Source organism: Lepus europaeus, chromosome X, assembly GCF_033115175.1.
Source record: "Lepus europaeus isolate LE1 chromosome X, mLepTim1.pri, whole genome shotgun sequence".
NCBI classification, from domain to species: domain Eukaryota; kingdom Metazoa; phylum Chordata; class Mammalia; order Lagomorpha; family Leporidae; genus Lepus; species Lepus europaeus.
The window spans coordinates 87,982,603-88,009,393 of NC_084850.1; the positions used below are offsets into that span (position 1 = coordinate 87,982,603).

General features: G+C 39.9%; 1 protein-coding gene across 1 annotated transcript in view; it reads left to right on the plus strand.

The window, feature by feature from the left end:
* OPHN1 (oligophrenin 1) overlaps positions 1-26,791 on the plus strand; it is a 366,805-nt gene that overhangs the window by 276,657 nt on the left and 63,357 nt on the right. Inside the window, exons 16-18 of the mRNA XM_062183480.1 lie at positions 14,292-14,376; positions 20,936-20,994; positions 22,271-22,376. Coding sequence (XP_062039464.1) covers positions 14,292-14,376; positions 20,936-20,994; positions 22,271-22,376 — 250 coding nt within the window. The remainder of the gene's footprint in view (positions 1-14,291; positions 14,377-20,935; positions 20,995-22,270; positions 22,377-26,791) is intronic.

Below are 26,791 nucleotides of genomic sequence, written 5' to 3' on the forward strand. Positions count from 1 at the left end.
AAGACTTGATGATGTATATCTTTTCTCAATTCAAGTCCATTGGCATCATGTTGACCAGTTGGAAACAGCCAAAGTGGGATTATTCATAACACAGAAATGACAAATCCTACAAATCAAGGTTGCCCTCTTCCTCGTGCTGAACTAGTCATTAATCACTTACCAGCATATCACTGTATATTATTATAAAGTTAGGGAAGTGTTCTTTTATTTCTAAACTAGGAATAATGTTCATACTTTGTTATGATTTGTATTTCATTACAGCCACTTTTCAATCATATTGACAACTACAGCAAAGTTCTAAATCTTATTTCTCAGAGTGCTTTTTCAGAGGGCTGGCTGTATTCTGATTCATCACTGGGTTTCCCTTCTATGGAACTCCGTTGACATTTTCTAGACTTAATAACTTTTCATTTGTTCTTTTGATTGAATTATAGTCAAACAGGAAATAAACTTTTTGTTTGTAAGATATTTGTGTGTGCTCTTAGAAAAAATTTTCAGGTCCAAATGTATTGGGAAAAAGGTAAATATTATTGTAATAATCACTGCTGTGGTGAACTGTGGTTTCAGAGGGAGAGTATGGGTGGAAAAGAATGCTTCCCAGTTACTAACCTAGAGGAGTAAACAGACTGCATATCTTTCAGGTAATACTCCACAAAGACTGTCTTGTCACAAAATTATATAGGAGAATTAGGCAAGGGGCCAGCATTGTGGCACAGTGGCTTAAACTACCACTTGTGATGCCAGCATCCCACTTGTGAATGCTGGTTTGACCTGGCTGCTGTGCCTCCAATCCAGCTTCCTGCGAATGTGCCTGGGAAGATCAAGTGCTTGGGTCCCTGCTACCCACATTGGAGACTTGGGGGGAGCTCCTGGCTTCTGGCTTTGGCCTGGCTCAGACCTGGCTGTTGTGACCATTTAGATCTCTCTGTTTCTCTCTCTGTCTCTGTCTCTGTCTCTCTCTCTCTTTCTCCCCCTTTCAAATGAATGAGTGAATAAATGAATTCTTATAAAAGAATTAGGCAACATAAAGTTGCAGTTGTCATTCTTTGAGAAGTAATTAGGTTGCAGAAATCATTATCTTGTCAGTTAAATGTAGACTGATATGTTTTACAATCAACTGAACTGAAATCAGTGTTGACAACCCCTTAAGAATATTAAAGATTCTGAATGGAATGCGTGGCTGGATTGCTGATGACTCTACTTTCACTGAGAATGGAATAGACCTTGAGCAGGAGCAAGATTTTACTCAGTGAAGGCTGTAATATGCTTCAGAATAAAACATTTATCAATTTACATAAGATTTTTTTTTATAATTCCAGTAGTTGAAATGTTGGGAGAAAATATCAGGTGTACAGAGAAGCTGTGAGACACTCTGTGTAGTGAGTAGCAAGCAAGAGTGCACAGTAGTGGCACCAAGTAGGGTGCCTGGTAATCTAGACATTGTTAGGGAAATATAGATTGGGTTCAAGGGAAGTAAAAGTAGAGCATCTTGTGAAATACATACCATGGAATAGATATTGTGTTTTATAGCAATTACATTGCTCCTGGTTTTTAGATCCAAGTCTATTGGCTTCTCTAATAATATAATAATGAATGCACTGGGGCCAGTGCTGTGGCACAGCGGGTTAACACCCTGGCCTGAAGTGCCGGCATCCTATATGGGCGCCGGTTCTAGTCCCAGCAGCTCCTCTTCTGATCCAGCTCTCTGCTATGGCCTGGGAAAGCAGCAGAAGATGGCCCAAGTCCTTGGGTCCCTGTACCCATGTGGGAGACCTGGAAGAATCTCGTGGCTCCTGGCTTTGGATCAGCTCAGCTTTGGCCATTGCAGCCATCTGGGGAGTAAACTAGCAGATAGAAGACTTTTCTCTTTCTCTCTACCTCTCTCTGTAATTCTATCTTTTAAATAAAAAGAAATCTAAAATAATGAATGTACACTTACAAATATTGTATCCCTAATATTAATTTTTTTGTTTCTTATGCTTTTGTGGGGGAAATTACCATACCCATTTGGTTAATAAGTACTTTAGTCTTCCAATCTCAAACCAATTAATCTAGGCCATAAGGTATGAAATTCCTTGCCTGTATCTGTAGCCATTGTTTATTCTTCTCTGTAGTCTTGGAATCATAAACATCCTTCCCCCTGATCTGGACTAATTTATTTATTTTTTGTTTTTTTGAAAGATTTATTTATTTGAAAGTCAAAGTTACACACAGAGAGAAGGAGAAACAGAGAAAGAGAAGTCTCCCATGTGCTGGTTCACTCCCCAGTTGGCCGCAATGGCCAGAGCGAGCTACAGCAATCCGAAGCCAGGAGCCAGGAGCTTCTTCCGGGTCTCCCACGCGGGTGCACGGGCCCAAGCACTTGGGCCATCTTCTACTGCTTTCCCAGGCCATAGCAGAGAGCTGGATTGGAAGTGGAGCAGCCGGGACTAGAACTGGTGCCCATATGGGATGGCGGCATTGCAGGCAGCAGCTTTACCCGCTACACCACAGCACTGGCCCCAGGACTAATTCATTTAGATGTGCTGTTGATGCTATCCTTCCTTTCTTCTTCAGGTATATTGCAGTATAAATTATCTTCTTAATCTGTATTTTAACTGTCCCATCCTTAGTGACTCTCCTCATGGCTTATGACATTCCTCACGTCTGAGTGTAAAAAAAAAAAAAATCCACTTTGACCTTACATGCCCCTTTAACTATTCTGCTCTATCCTGTTCCAGACAATCCTCTACAAAGTATAGTCTTCACCCGTAGCTTTCCAAAGTGTGACCTGGGAACCAGATGCATCAGCCTAACCAGTGAGCTTGGTGGAATTGTATAATTTCTAGCCCTACTTCATATTTACTGAATCAGAATTTACATTGTAGCAAGATCCTCAAGTGACTTCTATGCCCATTAAAGTGTCAGAACAGCTGTTCTACACTGATCCTTTCCCTCAGATTTTCACTCCTCAGTCTACTTCAGCTTCGCTTTTCCCCTTGCTTTGATAAGCATTTCTCAGTATTTCTGTTACTTGAACTCTGCTCTTTCTGACACTGAACATGACCTTGACATTCTTGTCTCCATAGATTTCTCTAACACATTATCTTCTTTCTCTTCTGCTCTCCTTCCCAGCCTCCTTCTCAGATGTCCTTTCCCTACTTATTCTTTAACCATGATGTTCCTAGAATTTGCCTACAGACTTCTCTTCATATTCTTCCTATGAGTATGCTGATGGCCCCCTCATTTCTATCTCCAGCCCAGTCTTCCTGATGCACTTCCATCTCTATCCAGAGACCTTACACATCTCTCAAAAATCCACATGTCTAAAACTGAAGCCGTTTATCTTCTTTCCACTCAGTCCATAATACCAAAACAAAGCTTAACATCCAACAAAAACGAAAATGTTCCTTTTCTGGTTTCCCTATCTTGATTGGTAACACCACTGTCAATTTAGAGTTTTACACAGAAATATGGAAGTTATCTTTGTTTTTTTCTTACCTATGAACCTCATGTTTAATCAGCCAAGTCTGATCAATTTTATCTCCTAGCTGTGTTTTTTTTAAACATTTATATTATTTATTTGAAAGAGTTACAGAGAGAGGTAGAGACAGAGAGAGAGGTCTTCCATCTGCTGGATCACTCCGCAGATGGCCACAACCTGAAGCCAGGAGCTTCTTCCAGGTCTCCCATGTGGGTGCAAGGACCCAAGGACTTGGACCATCCTCTGCTTTCCCAGGCCATAGCAGAGAGCTGTATCAGAAGTAGAGCAGCTGGGACTAGAACCAGTGCCTATATGGGATGCCAGTGCTTCAGGCCAAGGCTTTAATCCTCTGTGCCATAGCACTGGTCCCTCCAAGCTGTTTTAAAAAGCTACTCCATGCTCTGTTCTCAACTCCTGCGTTAGACTTTCATTATCTCTCATTCAGAGTATTGCTGTGATCTCCTAACTTTTCCCCCTACCTTCAAGTCTAGTTTACCCAAACTTCAGTCATTCTTAAACCATATTTATAATTTTCACGCTGTGCCTGTATACCACTTATATTGTCATTTATTGAAGTTTCAAAACAGATTTACTGGTTATTTTGCCTCACCCGAGAATGTTCCTAAAACAATTTCAAATGCTAATTATGGTTTTCTGAATGCAATTTTAAAGTAATGGTTATTTTTCCTGAGTTTACAGAGCACATTATATTATTCCTGTAATCACACAGTGCATAAATGAATATGTACTGTAAGCTCAGCTTTCTTAATAAGCAATTAGAATTGTTTTTAAAAATGCTGTTAACAATACATGTTTATGGGCTACAGTGTGACATTTCGATGCATGTGTAGAATGTGTACTGAGCAAATCAGGGCAATCCACATTTACCCTTCCTTGATATTGCTTTATGATTGCAGGCTTGGGGCTTGTTTTTCTATTTGTTCCTCTAGTTTCCCCCTGCCCACTCCCATGCTGAGTAACTCCAGGAACTTACTTCTCCAATCAAAGTCTGATTTGGTTCCCATGATCCAAACTCCCTCTATCCTCTCACACTTCCCAGGCTCCAGTAATCACAGTTTTGTTTCCAGATTGAGGGATTTTTTTTTAGCTGCCACATATGAGTAAGAACAAAAAACATAATCATTGAAATAAAAAAGTCATCCATATGCTGTAGGTTGCAAAACACTGGTATATAAGAGCTCTTGCTATTTGATACTCAGTCCCTTCCACTCATCCCTGAAAACACTGATAGCTTGCATTTCACTTATCCATAATCTGCTATCACTGAAGACACTGTTTCTGTTACTATTTTGTAGCCTAGACAGTTAGATCAACTGAAAATAAGAAAAATAAAGGGTATGATTTTGCTATCATCTATTTTCTTATTTTCTTTTATGCAGATCCAAGTCATTAGCCTATATCATTTTCCTTCTCTCTGCATAACTTTTAAAAGTATTTTTTTAATTTGAAAGAGTTATGGGGAGAGAGAGAGAGAGCGAGCAAGCTTCCATCCATTGATTCACTCCCCAAATGGCCACAATGACCAGGGCTGGGCCAGGCTTAAGCCAGGAGCCAGGAGCTTCTTTCAGGTCTCCCACGTAGGTACAGGGGCCCAAACACTTGGACCACCTTCTGCTGATTTCCCAGGCATATTAGCAGGGAGTTAGATTGGAATTGGAACAGCCAGGACATGAACCAGCACCCATATGGGATGCTGGCATTGCAGGAGATGGCTTAACCTGCTATGCCACAATTCCAGCGAAAAAACTTCTAACATTTTTTGCCAGACAGGTCTTCTAGTGACAAATCCCTCAATTATTGTTTATCTTAGAAAGTGTTTCTCCTTCACTTTTAAATAATTTTAATGGGTACAGAATTCCAAGATAGCCTTATTTTCTTTTTCTTCTATTTATTTTTTAAATATGTATGTATGTATGTATGTATGAGTATATTTGAAAGGCAACATGGAGCTGAGGGGAATGAGAGAGAGAGGGAGAGAGAGAGAGAGACAGAGACTTTGAGTTTGTCTATCCAATCACTGGTTCACTCATCAAGTGGTCGCAACAGCTAAGTCTGGGCCAGGCCAAAGCCAGCAGCTCAGAACTCCCGCTATATCTCCCACACAGGTGGCAGGGGTTCATAGTACTTGGATTATCACCTGCAACTTTCCCAGGCATGTTATCCGGGGACTGGATTGGAAGCAGAACAGCCAGGACTTGAACTGGTACTTTGATTCGGGATACTGGTGGTAGCTAAATCTGGTGCATCACAACACTGGCACATTTTAAAATTTTTGACAAATAATAATTACATATGTATATTAATGTTTTGATTTGTGTATAGATTGTAGAGAGATTCAGGCAAAATAATTAACATAACTATCACTTTTGCAACTTCATTTTTTGTGGTGAGAATATTAAAAATTATGCTTTTAGCAACCATGAAATAGATAATACATTACTATTATCTGTATTCACTATCTAGCATAATACATTACCACAGCATGTTGCTTTAATAACAACATCCCAGCCTCTAGTAACCACTGTTGTATTCTGTATTTGTGAGTTCATCTTTTTAAGATTTCACATAAAGTATTTGTCTTTCTGTGCCACACTTACTTCACTAAACATAGATTCCTTTAGGATCATCCATATTGTTGTAAAGGACTGAATTTCATTTTTTTTTAGATTTATTTTTATTTATTTGAAAGAGTTACAGAGAGAGGTAGAGACAGAGAGAGGTCTTCCATCTACTGGATCACTCCCCAGATGGCCTCAATGGAGCTGCACTGATCCAAACCAGGAGCCAGGAGCTTTCTCTGGGTCTCCCACGTGGGTGCAGGGGCCCAAGGACCTGGGCCATCTTCCACTGCTATCCCAGGCCAAAGCAGAGAGCCGGATAGGAAGAGGAGTAATCAGGACTAGAACAGGCGCCCATATGGGATGCCGGCACTTCAGGCCAGGGCTTTAACCTGCTGTGCCACAGTGCCAGCCCCTGAATTTCGTTCTTGAAGGCTGTATGCTGTGTATGTGTGTGTGTGTGTGTGTGTGTGTGTGTGAGAGAGAGAGAGAGAGAGAGAGAGAGAGAGAGAGAGAGAGAGACATGTTCCTTATCTATTCATCTGATGATGGACACATAGATTGATCTTGTCTATTGTGAATAATGCTGCGATGAACATGGAGTACCAAAGTCTCTTAGGCATACTGATTTCAATTGCTTTAGATTTATAGCTAGAAGTAGGTTTATGACCTCATACCATAATTCTATTTTTAGTTTTTTAAAGAGATTTATTTTATTTGAAAGGCATTGTTATAGAAAGAGGTTGAGACATACAGGCTGAGACACACACACACACACACAGAGAGAGAGAGAGAGAGAGAGAGAGAGAGATTACTCCCCAAATGGCTGCAATGGCCAGATCCAGGCCAGCTGATGCCAGCAGCCAGGAGCTCCATCTGGGTCTTCCTCATAGGTGACAAGGGTTGAAGTACTTGGGACATCTTCTGTTGCTTTCCCAGGTGCATTGGCAGTGAGCTGTATTGGAACTAGAGCAGCCAGGTCTTGGTCCAGTGCCCATATGGGATGCCAGCATCACAGGTAGTGGTGTATCCTGCTATGCCACAATACTGGCCCCTGTTTTTAGTTTTTCAAGGGGCATCATATTATTTTCTAAAATAGTTGTACTAAATTTACATTCCTACCAACACACACAAGAGTTCCCAACACTTATTGTCATTCATCTTTTTGATAATAGCTATTCTAACGTGTGGAATAATATCTCATTTTGGTCTCAATTTGTATTTCCCTCATGATTAGAGATGTTGAGCATTTTTTCTTATACATGTTCACCATAAATTTTTTAAGATTTATTTATTTATTTGAAAGTCAGAGTTACACAGAGAGAGAAGGTGAGTCAGAGAGAGAGAGAGAGAGAGAGAGAGAGAGAGAGAGAGAGGTCAGTCTTCCATCTGCTGCTTCACTCCCCAATTGGCTGCAATGGGCAGAGCTGTGCTGATCTGAAGCCAGGAACCAGGAGCTTCTTCCAGTTCTTCCACGTGGGTGCAGGGGCCCCAGGACCTAGGCCATCCTTTACTGCTCTCCTGCTCATAGCAGAGAGCTGGATAGGAAGTGGAACAGCTGGGACTTGAACCAGTGCCCATATAGGATGCCAGCACTACAGGCGGCAGCTTTACCCACTACGCCACAGCTCTGGCCCCTTACCATCAGTTTTTTAAATACTAATATGTAAATCTCCATTTTATCTGTAAATTCTAATCACAAATAAAACATAAAATTTAAATAAAGGCAGCATTTACAATACCGACTTCAAATATTCAGGAAAAATTTAATAAAAATATTCAATAACTATACAAATTTAGGGAATTATTGAGACAAAGATCATCTAAGTAAATAGAGAAGCATATTGAATTTGTGCTTTGGAAATTTTTATTTTTTAATAGTAAATAGAACATTAAAATTTAATACATCATATAGAAATTCAGCATGCATTCTTCCTTTTAAGTTCAAAGTACAATGCCTTATGAATATTTTTATTATACTTTTGTGATGGAAGATGACAGCAAGAATAAGGTATGAGATTTTGATTTTATTGAATATATTTTTAATATTCCAGATTTTTTGTGGCCTATTACCTTTTACTAATATTTTCTCATTAAATGACATTAAACTCTCATGATATATTATCTCCATTTCACAGATGAGGAGATTAGGCTGAAGTTCAGTTATTTCTCCAAGTTTATATAGCTAGTAAAGGGCAGAGCTGTTGGCCACTCAAGGAAACTTTTTTTTTTGAAAAATACCTGTTCAGATTTTTACCCAGTTTTAAATTGAGTTGTTTCCTTGCTATTGAGCTGTTTGAATTCCTTATATATTTTGAATATTAGCCCTTGTCAGATGTACTCTTTGCAGATATTATCTCCTAATCCATGAGTTGTCTGATCACTACATTGTTTCCATTGAAGCACAGAAGTTTTTTTACTTTAATGCACTCTCATATAGCTCTTTTTGCCTTTGTTCCTGGTACTTTTGGAGTCCTATTCAAGAAATCATTGCCCAGACTGATGGCATGCAGGATTTCTTCTGTTTTCTTCTAGAAGTTTCGTAGTTCTGGATCTTTAATCCATTTTGTGTTGATTTTTGTGGGTATGAAATAAGGATCTAATTTTCTTCTTCTTTGTGTGGATAGGCTATATTCCCAACACGATTTATTGGAGAGAAGGTGTTTTCTCATTTGTGTGTTATGGAAACCTATGTTGAAAAATCAATTGATAATAAATACTTGGTTTTATTTCTGAGCTTTCTTTCCTGTCCCACTGGTCAATATGCCTGTTTTTTATGCCAGTGTCATGCTGTTTAATTACAATAGCTTTGTAATATATTTTTTAAAGATTTTTTGTTTTTATTTATTTGAAAGATAGAGTTACAGAGAGAGGCAGAGAGAAAGAGACAGAAGTCTTCCATCCGCTGGTTCACTCCCCAGATGGCCACAAAGGCCAGAGCTGCGCCGATCCAAAGCCAGGAGCCAGGAACTTCCTCCGTGTCTCCCAATGGGGTGCAGGGGCCCAAGGACTTGGGCCATCCTCTACTGCTTTTCCAGGCCATAGCAGAGAGCTGGATGGGAAGAGAAGCAGCCAGGACTAGAACCGGCGTCCATATGGGATGCTGGCGCTTCAGGCCAGCTGTGCCACAGCGTCGGCCCCTGTAATGTATTTTGAAACCAGAGAGTGTGATACCTTTCAACTTTCTGTTTTATTTCTTTTTGTTCAAGATTGCCTTGGTTATTTGAGGTCTTTTGTGGTTCCATAAGAATTTTAGGGTTGTTTTTACATTTATGTGATAAATCCCAAATGGAATTTTGATAGAATTTGCACTGAATCTCTAGCTTGTTTTCAGTAGTGTGGATATTTTAACAATATTAGCCCATGAAAATTCAATATCTTTCCATTTATTTGTGTCATCTTCAATTTATCTGATCAAAGTATTTTATAGTTTTCATTGTACAGATCTTTCAGTTCCTGGATTAAATTTACTCCTAAGTATTTTATTTTTTATACTGCTGTAAATGAAATTGTTCTCTTAATTTTTTTGTCAGATATTTTGTTGTTACTGTATAAAAACATTGTTGGGTTTTTGTTGTTGTTGTTGTTGTTGTTGATTTTGTACCCTACAACTGTACTGAGTTCATTTATCAATTCTGACAGTTTGCTGGTGGGCTCTTTAGAGTTTTCTATATCTCAAATCATATCATCAGCAAACAGCAAGGTTAACCTCTTCACTTCTATGTGGATGCCTTTTATTTATTTCCTTGCCTATTGCTCTGGCTTTGACTTCTAGTACAACATTGAATAGAAGCAGTAAAAATTGGTGTTCTTGTCTTGTTCTTGATCTTAGAGGAAAACTCTTCAATTTGTTGAGAATTTTTTATCATGATAGTATATTGAATTTTAATTTTTAATTTTTTTAAAATTGCAGAAAAATATTGGATGGAGAGAGGGAGAGAGGAAGAAAGGGAGAGGAGGGGAGGGAGGGAGGGAGGGAGGGAGAGGAGGGGAGGGAGGGAGGGAGGGAGGGAGGGAGAGAGAGAGAGAGAGAGAGAGAGTCTTCCATGTGCTGTGTGCACTCCTCAAATGGCTGCAACTGCTGGAGCTGGGCAAATCCAGAGCCAGGAAGCCAGGAGCTTCTTCTGGGTCTCCCATGCAGATACAGGGGCCCAAGGACTGGGGCCATCTTCTACTGCTTTGCCAGGCCATCAGCAGGAAGCTGGATCAGAAGTAGAGCAGCCAGGACTTGAACCAGTGCCCATATGGGATGCTGGCACTGCAGGTGGCAGCTTAACCTGCTACGCCACAGCCCTGGCCCAAAAATTTACCTTTTAATTTTTGCTTTGACAAGTGACTGTTAAGGAGCATGTTGTTTAGATTCTGCATATTTGTGAGTTTTCCAAGATTATTCTTATTATTGCTTTCTCGTTTCATGTTATTGTGTGCAGAAAAGATACTTGATTTGAATCTTAAATTTGTTTAACTTGTTTTGTGTCTTAACATATGATTTATTGTAGAGAATGTTCCAAATGCACTTGAGAAGAATGTGTATTCTATTATTGAATAAAATGTTTTATAAATATCTTTTATGTCTGTTTATTCTAAAGTGTAGTTGAAGTCTAATGTTTCCTTATTGTTGTTGTTGGTTTTTTTTTTTTTTAAATATTTGTGAGGCAGAGAGACAGATTTTCAGGGATAGCTCCCCTGCACTGGTTCATTCTCTAAGTGCCTGCAACAGCTGAGGCCAACGCTGAGAGCTGGAAACTCAATCATGCCTTCCATGTGGATGGCAGGACTCAATTACTTGAGCCAATGCTATTCATAGTGTGTGTTAGTAGGACCCTGGACTCAGAAGCCAGAATTGGATATGAAACCCAGGTATTCATAGTCTGAGCATGTTAAGTAGTAGGCTAAACACTTGCCCCTTCTTCTTTGTTTTCTAACTAGATGATCCATCCAGTGTTAAAAATGGGGTATTGAAGTATCCTACTATTGCTGCATTGGAGTCCATCGCTTTACATCTGCTAATGTTTGCATTATAGTTTTAATTCTTCTAATGCTGGGGAGTTATGTATATATTTATAATTGTTATAAGTTCTTGTTGAATTGGTACCCCTTATTATTCTATAATGATTTATGTGGTCTTTTTTAAAGTTTTTGTCTTAAATTCTCATTTTGTCTTATATAAACAAAACTACCCCCAATCTTTTTTTTTTTCCAATTGCTTGCAATTTCTTTTTCCATCCCTTCCTTTTCAATCTATTTGTGTCATGAGAGGTGAAGAGAATTTCTTGTAGGCAACATATTCTTGAGGTTTTTTAAAAATCCATCTAGCCACTTGATGACTTTTGAGTAAATAATTTAATCCATTTATTTTCAAAGTACTGATGCTTCTTGACTTACAGTGGGCCTACACCCATCTTACATTGAAAATATCGTAAGTCAAAAGTGCATTTAATATTCCTTACAAAACTACAGCTTAGCAGTGTAGTGTGCTGTCTAGTTGTGGCTATTTATACTCATGATTGGGTGGCTGATTGGGAGCTGCCACTCACTGCTGCTGCCACCAAGTATGAGACAGTATCATCCTGCGTGTTGCTAGCCCAGGAAATGATCAATATTGAAAATTTTAAATATCTACGAATGTATATCGCATTCATACCATTGTAAACTTAAAAAGTTGTTAAGCCATTTTAAATTAGGGACTATCCTTAATTATTGTTAAGTAAGGACTTACTATCGCTATTTTTGTTCATTGTTTTCGGTTCACCTATAGATTCTTCCTTCCTCTCTTCCTCTCTTGCCATCTTCCTTTGTGGTTTGATGACTTTCTTTTTTTTCCTTTTTTTTTTTCCACAGGCAGAGTGGACAGTGAGAGACAGACAGAGAGAAAGGTCTTCCTTTTGCTGTTGGTTCACCCTCCAATGGCCGCCGCGGTAGGCGCGCTGCGGCCGGCGCACCACGCTGATCCGATGGTCTCCCATGGGGTGCAGGGCCCAAGGACTTGGGCCATCCTCCACTGCACTCCCTGGCCACAGCAGAGAGCTGGCCTGGAAGAGGGGCAACCGGGACAGGATCGGTGCCCTGACCGGGACTAGAACCCGGTGTGCCGGTGCCGCAAGGTGGAGGATTAGCCTAGTGATCCGCGGCACTGGCCTTTTTTTTTTCCTTTTTTAAAATTTTTTATTTGACAGGTAGAGTTATAGAGAGTGAGAGGGAGAGACAGAGAGAAAGGTCTTCCTTCTGTTGGTTCACTCCCCAAATGGCTACTATGGCCAGCGCTGCGCCAATCCAAAGCCAGGAGCCAGGTGCTTCTTCCTGGTCTCTCATGCGGGTGCAGGGCCCAAGCACTTGGGCCATCCTCCACTGCCCTCCCAGGCCACAGCAGAGAGCTGGACTGGAAGAGGAGCAGCCGGGACTAGAACCTGGCGCCCATATGGGATGCCGGTGCTGCAGGCAGAGGATTAACCAAGTGCTGGATGGATTTTTTTTTGCTGTATACCCTGCTTCTTTTTCCTCTTTGCTTCTTGAATCTGTGGTTTGATTTTTTATGATTAATTTTCAGAAATTCTGTCATTATTACTACAAATATTTCCTCTTTTCCCAGTTATTTTTCCTCTCCTAATAATCCCATCACATATATGTCCCACAGTTCTCAGATATTCTGTTATTTTTTTTTCTTTCTTCTTTTTTTTTCTTTGCATTTCTGTTTTGGAACTTTTATTGAGAGATCTTCAGATGCATTGATTGCTTCCTCAGCTGTGTGCAGTCTACTGATGAGCTCATCAAACACATTCTTCACTTCTCTTACAGTGTTTTAGTTTCTAGAGTTTGTTTTTGATTCTTAGAGTTTTCATCTCTCCTTATATTTTCTGTCTCCTATTTTATGTTGTCATTTTATTTATTATAGCCCTTAACATATGAATCATATTTGTTTTAAATTGCTAGATTGATAGTTCCAACATCTCTGTCATATCTGACTCTCATTCTGATATTTGCTGTGCCTCTGCAAACTGTTTTCTGTCTTCCAGTATACCTTTTAATTATTTGTTGCAAGCCAGACATGATAAAATAGATAAAAGGGACTGAAGTACATAGGTCTTTAGTGTGACATGTTATGTTTTATCTGCCTAGGGTATCACTTCTGTTTACCATTTGTTGTAACTGTAGGTGATAAAAGTTAAACTTCTTCCTAGTTTCCTTGTTTTTATCTCTTTTGAGACTTCTTAAATATTTATCATCTGAGAAGCATAGTTCTTTTAGTCATATTTCCTTGTTATTATAAGGAAGCTCTACTGATGTAGAGATAAGATGGCGGGAGGGGTGTGTCAGTCCTCCTGTGATTATGACCTTGTCTTTTAGTGAGATGTGCCGTTGCCCTGTGATCTCTCAGTTTTGTTTTGATTTTCCCCACCTCGCTGGGTCTAGAGTTGACTATTTCCTTTCACCTAGGTAATGTAGTTTCTGATAACACTATAGTAAGTTGGGGGTTGGGAAAAATAGTTTCTCTTTAGGGTAGGCCTTACTAAAGAGAACACAAGGCTCAAGGGTGTGCTTTAAAATGGCTACTTGCTTGCTTTCTGTCCCTCCTTGAAGCATGGAAGCATGAAGGGATTTCTCAGATTTTTATTGTGAGAATCTAAAAGAGCTCTTGAAGCTAAAATTTACAAAAGTGTGGGAATCCCCCAACACTATACCATTCCCCTGGAATTTTTAACCCTCAAATTTATATGTATTGAGCCACTAACAGTTTGTCTATTATGAATTAGGTTTTCCTCTTGGGGCAACTGGTTCCCAAGCGGTTTTCTGCTCCCTTGCTTCTGCTCCAGTATGTTTTGATTCTCTGTATCTTCTGCTTCCTCAGCTTTGGGGGCAGTAGTTTGGTGTATGACCTCAGTTTGCTGATGGATCAAGGGAGAGTTGATTTTCAGTTTATTCAGCTTTTTTCTTCTGTGAATGGGACAGATGACTTCCAAGGTCCTCACATGCCAGACCAGAATGCAAGGGAAACACCCGAGAACTCCATTTTGTAATGTTCTGGTTTCTTAAAAACTGGAAAGCTTTTAAAAAGTCCCAAGTTTTCAATTCTGCAAATATTTTGTTGATATAATGTTTATTGCAGAGTTATCAAAAGTGATATATCCATTACTCAAGTTAAATCTTATCAGCGTCTTACACATACATAATGAGACACAATGGGATCATGTACTTTTCTTTTGAAAGGTCCTAAAAATTAACTTTTCTTTCTTATTTACTTTTCTCAATAGATCCCAAATGCCCAGGAGATGTCGATTTTCATAATAGTGACTGGGACATTAAGACAATCACCAGCTCCTTGAAATTCTACCTCAGGTATGCCTGCTTTAATTTGGGACTTTGATTTTCATGCTTGATTAAATGTGTCTGAGTGCTGGGTGGAATTAATATGGTCATAGTTTCAGGAGGTTAAATATGATTGGTAAAGAAAAAGAATGAAGAGAATTTCTGTTGAAGAAGAATTCATTGTCAGACTTTTACTGAATCTGAGAATTTAAGCAAAGGGAGCATATAAATTATTATTTAAAAAATCTTTTAAGCTATTTTAAAAATCATACATTTGAAATATTTGAAGTTTTGCGCTTTAAAGATAGATTGTCATAATGGGTTCACTAAGTAAAATCATGACTTTTTACAATTCAGCATTGTTAACATGTTTTAGTGGATTACAAAAATTTGGAGACATCAAATTGCATTTGGAAAAAAATAGCATGTGTTGGAGTGTGTATGTGCTTGTGATATCATGCCTTAATCTATATAATGGAAATAAAGACAAGAAAACACAACCATAAAAAATTTTGGAGGTAAATGAAGTGGCAGCAGTATGAAAAAATTTAACATACCAGAAAATTTGGGGATGCACAATGATGATGAATGTATTGTTCAGTTTGTTGGTAAAATTTTATATTATGCAAAAAATGTTTGAGGCATATATTACATATATATACACATAATGTGCATATTTTATACCCATTCATTTCTTAGCATTTTCTGTGTCCCATAGTAGGTACCATATTTTGTATAAAAATGTCTTATTTTCAATTGATGTGCTCGTTAGGCATTAAGATACTTAAATGCAATATTACTAATCTAAAAATAGATTGAGTCTCAGATATTACTGTTAAACAGCTTTCTGCTATAGTATTATCTTAGTTTTATGTAAACACAAATGTTCTTTTTACTGGTAGTATTCATGATGCGTTTGCTAAAGAACAAAGGAACAATTATTAGAGGGTTTTTTCTTTGCCAGGCCCTGTGCTAGTTGCTCATACAGACAGTACCATTGTCTCTTCTCTCCTAATAACTGTACTGTAGGTGCCATTATACTCATTTTACAGATGAGGAAACTGAGATGCACCTCTTGCCCCACTAAGTAATATTCGTAGTCATAGCTAGTGTTATTTGAACCTAACTGTCTCTGACATCTTCTTCCCCTACATCCAAGGACTTTGCTTGGGCAATTTAGTGAAGACAGGGAACAATTTAGAAGACTGAGGATAATGAGAATTGTGGGAGCAAGTGATTCTGTGTCTCTCGTCTCCTTCAAAGGAGTAAAAAAATTCAACTATGTATGTAAGTTAAGGCCTTTCTCACATTACTTCATTCGTACCTCATCTTGTAATAAACAAGGTAGACCTTTTGTGAAAGATAGGAAGATTGTGCCCAAAACTGTGAGTGGGCAACATCCCCAATAAGGGATGTTTTTCCCTGAGATACTCATGCATGGAGCTTGGCTGTAAACTGACAGTCAACACTTTAGATTTCTCTGGGATATCAGTGTTTTCAGAGTGGGTGTCTGTTTGTGTTTTAAGTACCTAAATCACTCCTTGTCTTCAACATTTCCAGAAAGTACTCAAAAAATCATATCCTCTGTCTCCTGCCTCTTTAACCTTTCTCATTAAGCTGATTCTTGGGGTAAGCCTTTAATCTAAATGGTTAAGATGTCAGTTAAGATGCCTGAATTCCACATTGGTATATCTGGGTTTGATTCCTGACTCAAACTCCTACTCTTGCTTACTCTAGCTTCCTGCTAATGTAGACTAATGCTGATATGGGAGGTAGCAATAATTGCTCAAGTAGTCAGGTTCCTGCCAGCCACTTGGGAGACCTGGATTCAGTTCCCAGCTCCCAAACTTTGGCATGGCCCAGCTTTGGTTGTTATGGGAATTTGGAATGAACCACTGGCTAGAGATCCATCTCTCTCTCTCTCTCTGCCTCTGAAATAAGAAAATAAGTAAATATTCAAATAAAAACTGGTTCTTTTCTCTCCATATATAAATATGCCCCAGAATTACATACCTCTAAATCACTAAATCATTCAATAAAAATTTCCTGAGTACCAACCTCCTTTATGCCAAACTGGATGCTAAGCAGTAGGCATGTAGTTGTAAGGAGATATAGTCTCTGACTTTAAAGAAATTATGGTCTAATAGGGACTGGGGTGGGGGTGTGAACAGAAAGAGGACAATAACCTTACAGATATAACAAAATGTAATAAATGATCCAAAGCAAAGGTATGAGTGCATTTAATAGGAAGCCCTAACTAGTGGAATATTGAGTAGAGAGAATGAGGGGGAGCTCTGTAGAGGCCACATCATGCTGGACCTAATTGGACTTATTAAAAATGAGGGTCTGAATTTGTCTCTTTTTTTTGACAGGCAGAGTGGACAGTGAGAGAGAGAGAGAGACAGAGAGAAAGGTCTTCCTTTTTCGTTGGTTCACCCCGCAATGGCTGCTGCGGCCGGCGCACCACGCTGATCCGAAGCCAGGAGCCAGGTGTCTCTCCTGGTCTCCCATACGGGTGCAGGGCCCAAGCACTTGGGCCATCCTCCACTGAACTCCCGGGCCACAGCAGAGAGCTGGACTAGAAGAAGAACAACCGGGACAGAATCCGGTGCCCTGACCGGGACTAGAACCTGGGGTGCCGGCGCCGCAGGCGGAGGATTAGCCTAGTGAGCCGCGGTGCTGGCCTGAATTTGTCTTAAAGAGTGGAAATATATTAAAGGATTTTAAGCAGCATATTACATGATATGATTTGTGTTTTTCGGCCAGCGCCGTGGCTCACTAGGCTAATCCTCCGCCTGTGGCGCTGGCACCCCGTGTTCTAGTCCCGGTCGGGGCAGCGGATTCTGTCCCGGTTGTTCCTCTTTCAGTCCAGCTCTCTGCTGTGTCCCGGGAGTGCAGTGGAGGATGGCCCAGGTATTTGGGCCCTGCACCTGCATGGGAGACCAGAAGCACCTGGCTCTTGGCTTTGGATTGGTGCAGTGTGCCGGCCACAATGCACCTTCCTAGCGGCCATTAGGGCGGTGAACCAACGGAAAGGAAGACCTTTCTCTCTGTCTCTCTTTCTCACTGTCCACTCTGCTTGTCAAAAAAAATGATTTGTGTTTTTCATTAAAATGGTATAGAGGTTAGATTAGAGGAACACAAAACAGAGGTAAAAGGCAATGAGCAGGCTGTTGGTTTTGTGCAGGCAAGAGATGATGTTCGTGCTTAGACTCAGGGTTAACAATGGAGATTGGTAGAAATAAACACATTGAGGACATATAGGAAGTGATATTGATGAATTGGGATTGAGAAAGAGGGAGAGAAACGAAGGGTTGACATTCTTGTTTGTGGCTCATATAACCAAATGACGGTCATGAATTTATAGATTTGAGAAACACGAGAAGACTACTTTTGAGGGAGACAGTAAGTTGAGTTTTGAATAAGTCAACTTTGGCTGCCTTTTTAAAAAAATATTTATTTTATTTATTTGAAAGACAGTTACAGAGAGAAGTAGAGCCAGAGAGAGAGAGAGAGAGAGAGAGAGAGAAAGAGAGGTTTTCCATCTGCTGGTTCACTCCTCAAATGACCACAACAGCCAGAGCTAAGCTGATCCAAAGCCAGGAGCCAGGATCTTTTTCTGGATCTCCCACATGGGTACAGGGGCCCAGGCACTTGGGCCATCTTCTACTGCTTTCCCAGGCCATAGCAGAGAGTTGGATCAGAATTGGAGCAGCCAGGACTCGAACCGGTGCCCATATGGGATACCGATGCTGCAGGCCAGGGCTTTAACCCAGTGCACCACAGCGCCGGCCCCTTGGCTGCCTTTGAAGAAATTAGGACACTATGATAAGCAGGTAATTGGATATATAAGTCTGAAACTCAGTGATGAGTTCTGGGCTTGAGATAAAATCTTGGGGGTTATTGACCATATAGGTGATTTGAGTCCAGAGCTCAGGTAAGATTGTCTAGTGAGATACTTCACTGCTTCCCAAGTAAGCATTTGTAACAAGACATATGCTCCCTGCCTGTACTTGTTAATTGCTCCCCCACGCCTTTGCTGTTTACTCTTATCTCATTGTAAACTGACTCTCACTCCTTTTGTTCCCTTGAACTGCTCTTACCAAGGTCACCACTGACCCCCTCGATGTTGCACACAAAGAGAAATTGTCAGTCTTTACCTTGCTTGACCTTTTTTTGCAACATTTGAAACCAAACCATCCAGGAAACTTTGTCCTCTTGGATTTTGCTGTATCACTTGTTTTGGTTTTTCTCTTACCTCTTTAGCCACTTTCTGCAGTGCCCTTTATGGGCTGTCTGCTTGGCATTTCCTAGAGCATCATTCTCTTGTCACCAAACTAAAGGGAAGGAAAACTCATGTATTTACACTGGCCAGGAAATGAAAATGAATGGAGGAGACTATTTTCGTATTAAACACATCACATATTGGACCTGTAGTTACACGGCAGACCTTTGTTATATACAACCAGTAGAATTCGTTATTTTCACGGATAACCATGTTGGCCCAGTGGAGCTAGATTTACCCCTTTCTCAGTAGAGGTGCGAACTATCCATTTTTGTAGGGAATATCTGATTTTTCATATCTTGGTCACTGGTTCAATTCCATTTCATTTTTGAATGCTGTGCTGGACAAACAAGAAATGCCATAAGGTCTCATGAAGCCATTTGCCTGCCAGTTTGGCCCATTTCTGCCAAAGCAATGTCATCTCTTCTCATGGTTTTAACCACCCTTCTAATTTCATGATTCACATATCTGATTTTCAGAACTAGAAGGGCCCTGCACCTACTTTTTTTTCCCTTGTAGCTTTATTTATTTACTTGAAAGGCAGATTTACAGAGACCGATACAGAAAGAAAGAGATCATCCATCTGTTGGTGCACTCCCCAAATGGCTGTAATGGCTGGGGCTGGACCAGGCCCAAAGCCTGGAGCCTTGATCTCCATACAGTTCTGCCACATGAGTGCAGAGGCTCAAGTACTCAGGCTATCTTCCACTGCTTTGCCAGGCACATTAGCAGAGAGCTAGTTTGGAAGTGGAACAGCCAGGACTTGAATTGGTACTCGTATGGGATGCCAGCATTGCAGGCTACAGCTTAATCTGCTGCACCACGGTGCCAGCCCCATCCATTTCTTCATAGTTGTCTCTCCTTCTGAACCCTGACACCCCTCTGATTGAGCATCTCTACTTCCCTCCTAGTCATTTCACCTAAGCCAATTCACTTTGTCCCTTCCTGTCATACCCATTCAGTGAGGCAATTCTATCTTTAACATTTTTAAAAGCATTCTCTTCACCTTTTCTTTCTATCTCTGTTTCCACTATTTCTGTTTAGGTCTTTATTTTATCTCTTGTCTGGATTACAACAGTAATAACCATGGCAGACAGTATAGCATAGTGACCATATAGCATGGACTCTGGATATAGACTACCTGACCCTGCCACTTATTAGCTGTTTAATCATGAATGAGTTTTTAGATTCTACTGTGTCTCAGTTTCCTCATCTTTAAAGTAGAGATAACAATTTCCGTGAAGTTTATTTGATGTTATGGATGTGAATCACTTAGAACAATACAGTGTGCTATGATTATCAGTAGTAGTAGTAGTAGTAGTAGTAGTAGTAGTAGTAGTTGATTACTTCCATCCTCTGAGCCAGCTGCCATGTACTTTTATGTTAGTATCACACTTGTCCCACTGCATTGTAGGTTTTATATATGGGATCTGCTTTGACTAGACTTAATAATGAAAGTGTGGGCTATGTCGTATTCATCTGTGGATTCTCAATACCTGACATGTCGGGCACAAGTAGGTGTCCAGTCAATGTTTCTTTTTTTTTTTTTTTGACAGAGTGGACAGTGAGAGAGAGAGACAGAGAGAAAGGTCTTCCTTTTGCCGTTGGTTCACCCCTCAATGGCCGCTGCAGCTGGTGCACCACGCTGATCCGAAGCCAGGAGCCAGGTGCTTCTCCTGGTCTCCCATGGGGTGCAGGGCCCAAGCACTTGGGCCATCCTCCACTGCACTCCCGGGCCATAGCAGAGAGCTGGCCTGGAAGAGGGGCAACCGGGACAGAATCCGGCGCCCTGACCGGGACTAGAACCTGGTGTGCTGGTGCCGCTAGGCGGAGGATTAGCCTATTGAGCCGCGGTGCCGGCCTCAATGTTTCTTGACTAAATGTATTTGATCCTCATTTTTCTCTTCCATTAAATGGGAATTTGAATAATGGCTCTACCTCACCAAATACGAGGACAGAAGCAAAAGCACTTTGGAAATTCTAAGAACTATCAAATTGTAAGGGATCCATGGTAGTGTTCAGAGTGTAATCAATTTAGAATTTTGCAGAACTGATTTGTGCCTCCTTTCACTTCTGGGAGCTAATTGGAGACCTTGCTAGAAGCGTCAGCCCATACCTTCGCAGATGTTATGTTGAATTACTAGCAACTTGGATTTTCCTGACAAAACGTCAAGTGATGAGAAAAATGTATGTAGTCACAGTAAGCTGTGGGGCTCAGAAGCTTCAGCCTCACTGCCCGGATCTGAGAATCCAGGGCCTGGCTACTCCTTCCCGAAAGGAACTTACAGTCTTCATTAATTTCAGGAATCTTTCTGAACCTGTCATGACCTATAGGCTTCACAAAGAGCTGGTCTCTGCTGCCAGTAAGTATCGATGTTACTAGTTAATTGTGTTGTTCTGGTTTCTTAGTAAGGTTTATAGCAATAAGCCTAGCATGCTGCCAGAGGGAAAGTGATTGAGGGCAAAAACCCCAAAACGCATACACAGATTTCGCCCACTTCCAAAGGAGCATATGCTTGCTTTCTGTCTTAACTCAAAAGTTGTATGATTTTTTTTGCAATTCATGTTAGTTGAGTGGGTTGGAGCAAATTGGCCAACTTGAGAGATGTGACAGGTATAAAGACTGTATTACCTCTCCCATCAGAACAAGAGCAATGGCTTCCTATTACCCCGGGACAGAGCAAAATGATCACATTATAGTCACTATTTCAGCTTCCTTCAGTGCTTTGACTTTGCAATTGCATTTCCATTGTGTTGTAAATCAATGCTCCTAATCTGTTAGTTTGCACTAACAGTTGAAACATCACATTTTCCACCTGAGAAAACTGAGGGTGAGGATGGAAGGCTACATGGAAAATAAGGTGTATTGAATCACCCCAAAATTTGGCAACCGAGGAAGCATTAGAAGCTTTGACTGAGGCCACTGTGTGAATGTCTGTCCCTACCCTTTACATGACCCACATCCTGCCTTATGCCCCTGTGGTGTGCAGGAAAATATTTGGGGCATTTGACCTCATCCTGGGTCTTTGCTGAGGTAAGGGAATTTTGGTCTTCACTTCTGGGCTCTCTCACTGGTTTTTCACAGGAAACCAGAGTAGGAGTATATACTGCTCTGTGCGAGGAAGGTGGGTGGGGAAAAGTTTCCAGCTGGAAGTTTACATGGGGGACTTTAGGACAAAACTGTCCCTGGAATTTTTACTTCCTTGGAGATAGCTTGTTGTCATTTTTCTCATCTTTTTCTTACCATCTCTTCCTTTTCATCTCATTATGCCTATTCATGGTACTTCATAAAGGTCATGGGAAAATGGAGTTAAATATAAGCTTATTTTGGCACAACAAATTTGAAATCCATGAATTGTATTTTTATAATACACATTTTACGTTAGCTTTTTGAGGACCCCTTGCATTTCTTTGTTCTGTTTTTCCTCTTTGCCTTTTGTTCAATCTTTGTTTCTTGTTCTCTCTGACATTGTGTTTCTGCCTATTTATCTCCCTATCTCTTTCCATTTTTTTTGACATTCTCTGTGTCAATTTTTGTTTCATCTCAATGTATGTGTGTGTGTGTGCATATCCATATGAGAGTTTGTTCAATCCAGTTGCCCAGAGAACCAAACCATCCTTCTTGCTGTTCTCTCTCAGAGTCTGATAACCTGGACTACCGGCTGGGAGCCATCCATTCCCTGGTATATAAGCTACCAGAAAAGAACCGAGAGATGCTAGAACTTCTGATAAGACACTTGGTCAAGTAAGTAACTGATGGGTGTGTGGAAAGAGTTCCTAATAGAGGACTGGCCTGCTAGTAGTACTGTGGAGAGAGTATCTCTCAGCTTCTTAAGTTCCAGCCCCCACCTGCATCCATAATATGCTGCATACGGTCTGAGGAGGGTGACTTTGCTTTGATTCCTGTGTATCAAAGAGTTATACATTAGATTGTCTTGGTTGAAGCGTTTACCCTTCATGGCTAGAGTGGGCTGAAAGCAGCCTTTGCTGTCAGATAAACCTGGTTTTAAATCCCAGCTCCACAACTTACTTAACTGTATAATCTGAGGCAAACCTCTTTGAGTCTCTGTTTGGTCATCTGTACAACAACGAATCCTTGTAATAATGCAGAACTGTCGTGTGACTTGGAATGAATGCAGGTAAAATGCATTGCCCATAGGTGGCCCTCAAGAAATGGGAGTTGATAACATTCTGATCAACTTGCTGCCCTGGTGTGGCAGACAGAAACAGCAGTATTCCAAAGAGCAGGAAGCAAACGCTATATCCAGTAGTAGGCAAACCTGTTTTCTAGTTTCAGTTCTGCTACTGGCACACTTGGTGATCATGGGTAGATTGCTTTCCAGGCCTCTCGTGATAGATTAAATGGAAAAGAAATGTGAAAGTAAGTTGAGAAAAATTGTAATGCCTTTTAAGTTTATCTATTTATATGTAAAATATATATATATATAATATATGTATATTCCTCACAAATAAATGTGTCAGCACTCAAAAAGTATAGTTAAGATCCATTTTAATCCCATTTGGAGAGGATCTTAAATGCCTAATATTAATGCCTTAGAGAAGGTAGGGCTCCAGGCTAATGGTCCTCTTGGCCTCCCTCTGTGACAAATCCAGAGACTCTTGCCTTTGTGAAGCTCAGGTTTTCCTGTGATCTGGGATATCCTAAGATCTGATACACCTCTGACTTTATAACCCTTCTATAGCAAGTCAGCATTATAGATACAGATATGGTTAGTGATCCAAATTCACAACAAAAGGGACTTTTATATTTATTGCTACTGTTTGCAATTTGGGCTAATAGAGAACATTACGAGGCATTTTCTCTCAGGAAAGTACTTTGTGATGATCTCAGTGAAAGTACAAAATTCATCAAAGCAGCCATTTATATGTTGATTTGAAGTTACCCTAGGAGAAAGAGACTTTGGGGTCAAGTTCCAGGTCTGAAACAAATTTTCTGTGTGACCTGAAGGAAGCCCCTCTCTTGCTCTGGGCCTCAGTTTGTCATTTGTAACGTGAGGGGAGTAGACCTAGTGTTCAAAGGGCTTTTTCAGCTCTGACTTTCCAGGAGTCTCAATAGACCATAGGAGCCAAAGACTTAATTGAGTTTGTGCCTATAAGCAGAGAATGACAGTGTTCCTGTCTTCATCTAATCAGGGTGCCTGCCTCATCTAATCATTAAGCACTTGGCTTACTTCAAGAATCTTGGTCTTCAAAATGCTTAAAACAAAAGGGGATACAAACAGATGGATCACAAAAATAGAAAGGCAAATACACTTAAACATATGACAGAATGTTCAAGCATACTCAGCATAAGAAAACTGTAAAACCTACACTGAGTTACCATTTATTTATTTTAAAAAATTATTTATTTGAAAGAGTTACAGAGAGAGAGAGAATCTTCAATCTACTGGCTCACTCCCCAGATGGCTACATAGCCAGGGCTGGACCAGGCTGAAGGCTGCAGCCAGAAGCTTCTTCCAGGTCTCCCACATGGGTGGCAAGGACCTAAGCACTTGGGTCATCTTCTGCTGCTTTTTATAGGCCATCAGCAGGGAGCTGGATCAGAAGTGGAGCAGCCAGGACACAAACCAGTGCCCACATGGGATGCTGGCGTCATTGGCAGTGGCTTTACCCACTATGCCGTAATGCTGGCCCCAAGAGTTACCACTTATTAACAGATCCTAATGCTTGGCCACATTCTCCACTGAGAGGATCTGGAGAAGTAGGCTCTCTAATATATTGCTGGTGTGCATGCAGTGTAGCCCCAGAGGTGAGAAACCTAGAATATCTAACAAACCTGCATATTCAGTTACTCTTTGACCCAGTAAACCCACCTTTTTAGGTCTCTACTCTAAACATGCCTCCAAAAATGCAAAACAGCATACTCTTATGTACAAGGTTTGCCATTGCAGTATGATTTTTAATAGTTAAACTTTGGAAGCAACACAAATATTCAATAATAGGGAACTAGTTGAGTAAATAAGAGCATATTCAATAGTGTGGCATTACAAAAAAAAAAGAATGAAGGCAATCACTGTTAATGTTGTAGTGATTTACATGGTGCATGTAAAATAAACAAGCAACAACAAAAATTCAGGATGTTAAATAGAGGGTTCAGTAAGGCTTTTCTTTTTAAGAAAAAAGAGAAATGAGAATATGTAAGAATATATACATGTATTTTATTATTTTGTCAAATATGGAGCATAGTAAGATAATTTAAAAAAATACTAATGATTCCAAAAGTTAAATGTAGAGTTATCACATGACCTAGCAGTTTCACTGGTAGGTTTGCAGGTACATTCAAGATAAATGAAAATATTTCCACCCAAATACTTGTAAACAAATGTTCATAGCAACATTATTCATAGTCATCTAAAAAAATGAAACAACTCAAATGTCTATCAACTAATGAATGGATAGACAAAATGTGGTATATTCATAAAATTGAATATTATTTAGCCATAAACAAAGTACTAATACATGCTACAACATGGATGGACTTTGAAAACAATATACTATGTGAAATAATCCATTTATTAAAAATACCACAAATTGTATGATTCCACGTGTATAACATGTCCAGAATAGGTAGTTTATTGAAGCAGAAAGTAGATTAGTGACTGCTGAAGGCTGGAAAGTGGGGGTGTGAGAAAGACTAGGGAGTGACTGATAATGAGATTTCTTTATGGAGTGATGAAAATTTTTGAAATTAGATAGTGGTGACAGTTACATAACTCTGTTAATATACTAAAAACCACTGAATTGTACCCTATAAAGGGGAGAATTTTATGTTATGTGAAATATATCTCAAAAAGTTGTAAAAGTAACCTAATGAAAATGGTTATGAATGAGATAAAGATAAGAGCCAGATTCCTCTGAGTCTGTCTCCTTATACGGTTTTGGCTTTCAAGCAATTTTAATTTTTTTTACATATCCAAAAATAAAATTAAACCCAAAGGAAAATATTATAAACACTAAAATTGAACCTTTAAAGCAAGTAAATCTAATATCTATCAATTTTATAACACAGTCACATGGAGAATGCAGTTATTTCAACTAACTTGTCAACACAGCCCTCTGACTCATCATTAATGGATTATACTCCAAAAACAAGAAGGGCTGCAAAAAGTTTTCAGCATCAGGCAGTAGGTCTATTATTAGTGACAATATAATTATAATTCAGAACACACATTTCACAAGAAAGCAACAACGTAAATATATTAATGATATCAAGAATCAAGATTTATGGTATAAAACAAACAGGTACAGATACAAGATTGAAGATGTAAGAGGTGGGCCTTTGGTGCAATAGTTAAATCGCCAGTTGGAATACCCACATCCCATATCAGGGTAACTAGTTTGAGTCCCAGCTACTCCTCTTTTGACCCAGCTTCTTGTTAATGTGCACCAGGGGAAGCAGCAGGCGATGCCTCAAGTCCTTGGGTCCCAGACACCCATACAGGAGACCTGGGAGTTCTGGGCTACTGGTTTTGGCTTGGCTTAACCCTGGCTGTTGAAGGCATTTGGGTAGTGAACCTTCAGTTAGAAGACCTCTGTCCATCTCTCTCTCTCTCTCTCTCTCTCTCTCTCTCTCTCTGTGTGTGTGTGTATGTGTGTGTGTCAAATAAAATGGAAACAAAAAATAAGAGCTAAATATAGAAAAAATATGATGTTAGATTGAAAATGTCAATATGAACTTATGATTTAAAAACATTAACAGAAACAACAAAAAACTGTTTACTAAACCAGTCTTGAAGTTATTCCACCCAAAAAGGAATGAGAACACCTAGTGTTCAGTTCTTTGTTCCAAATTACATTACCTTTTCAACAGCACCAGGGATGCTTAGAGAAATGAGTAATTCCAGATGTGGGGCAAGGAAAGTATCAAGGATAAATTGTACCATGTAGAGGAGGGAGAAATCTCTTTTACCCACTGCTTAGCTGTTATGTGGGCTTCTTGGTTGGATCTAGGAACTCAATAAATATGAGAGAAAAAGCATAAAAGTTTCATTAAATTTACACATACATGGGGATCTTTTTACAAGAGAGTGAAATCTGAAGACATGATTGAAGCACGGTGCTTTTCGTACTTTTCAGATAAAGGATGATAAATTTGCGAAGGAAGAGAGGACAAAGGAACATCTGGACTAGGGTAATATA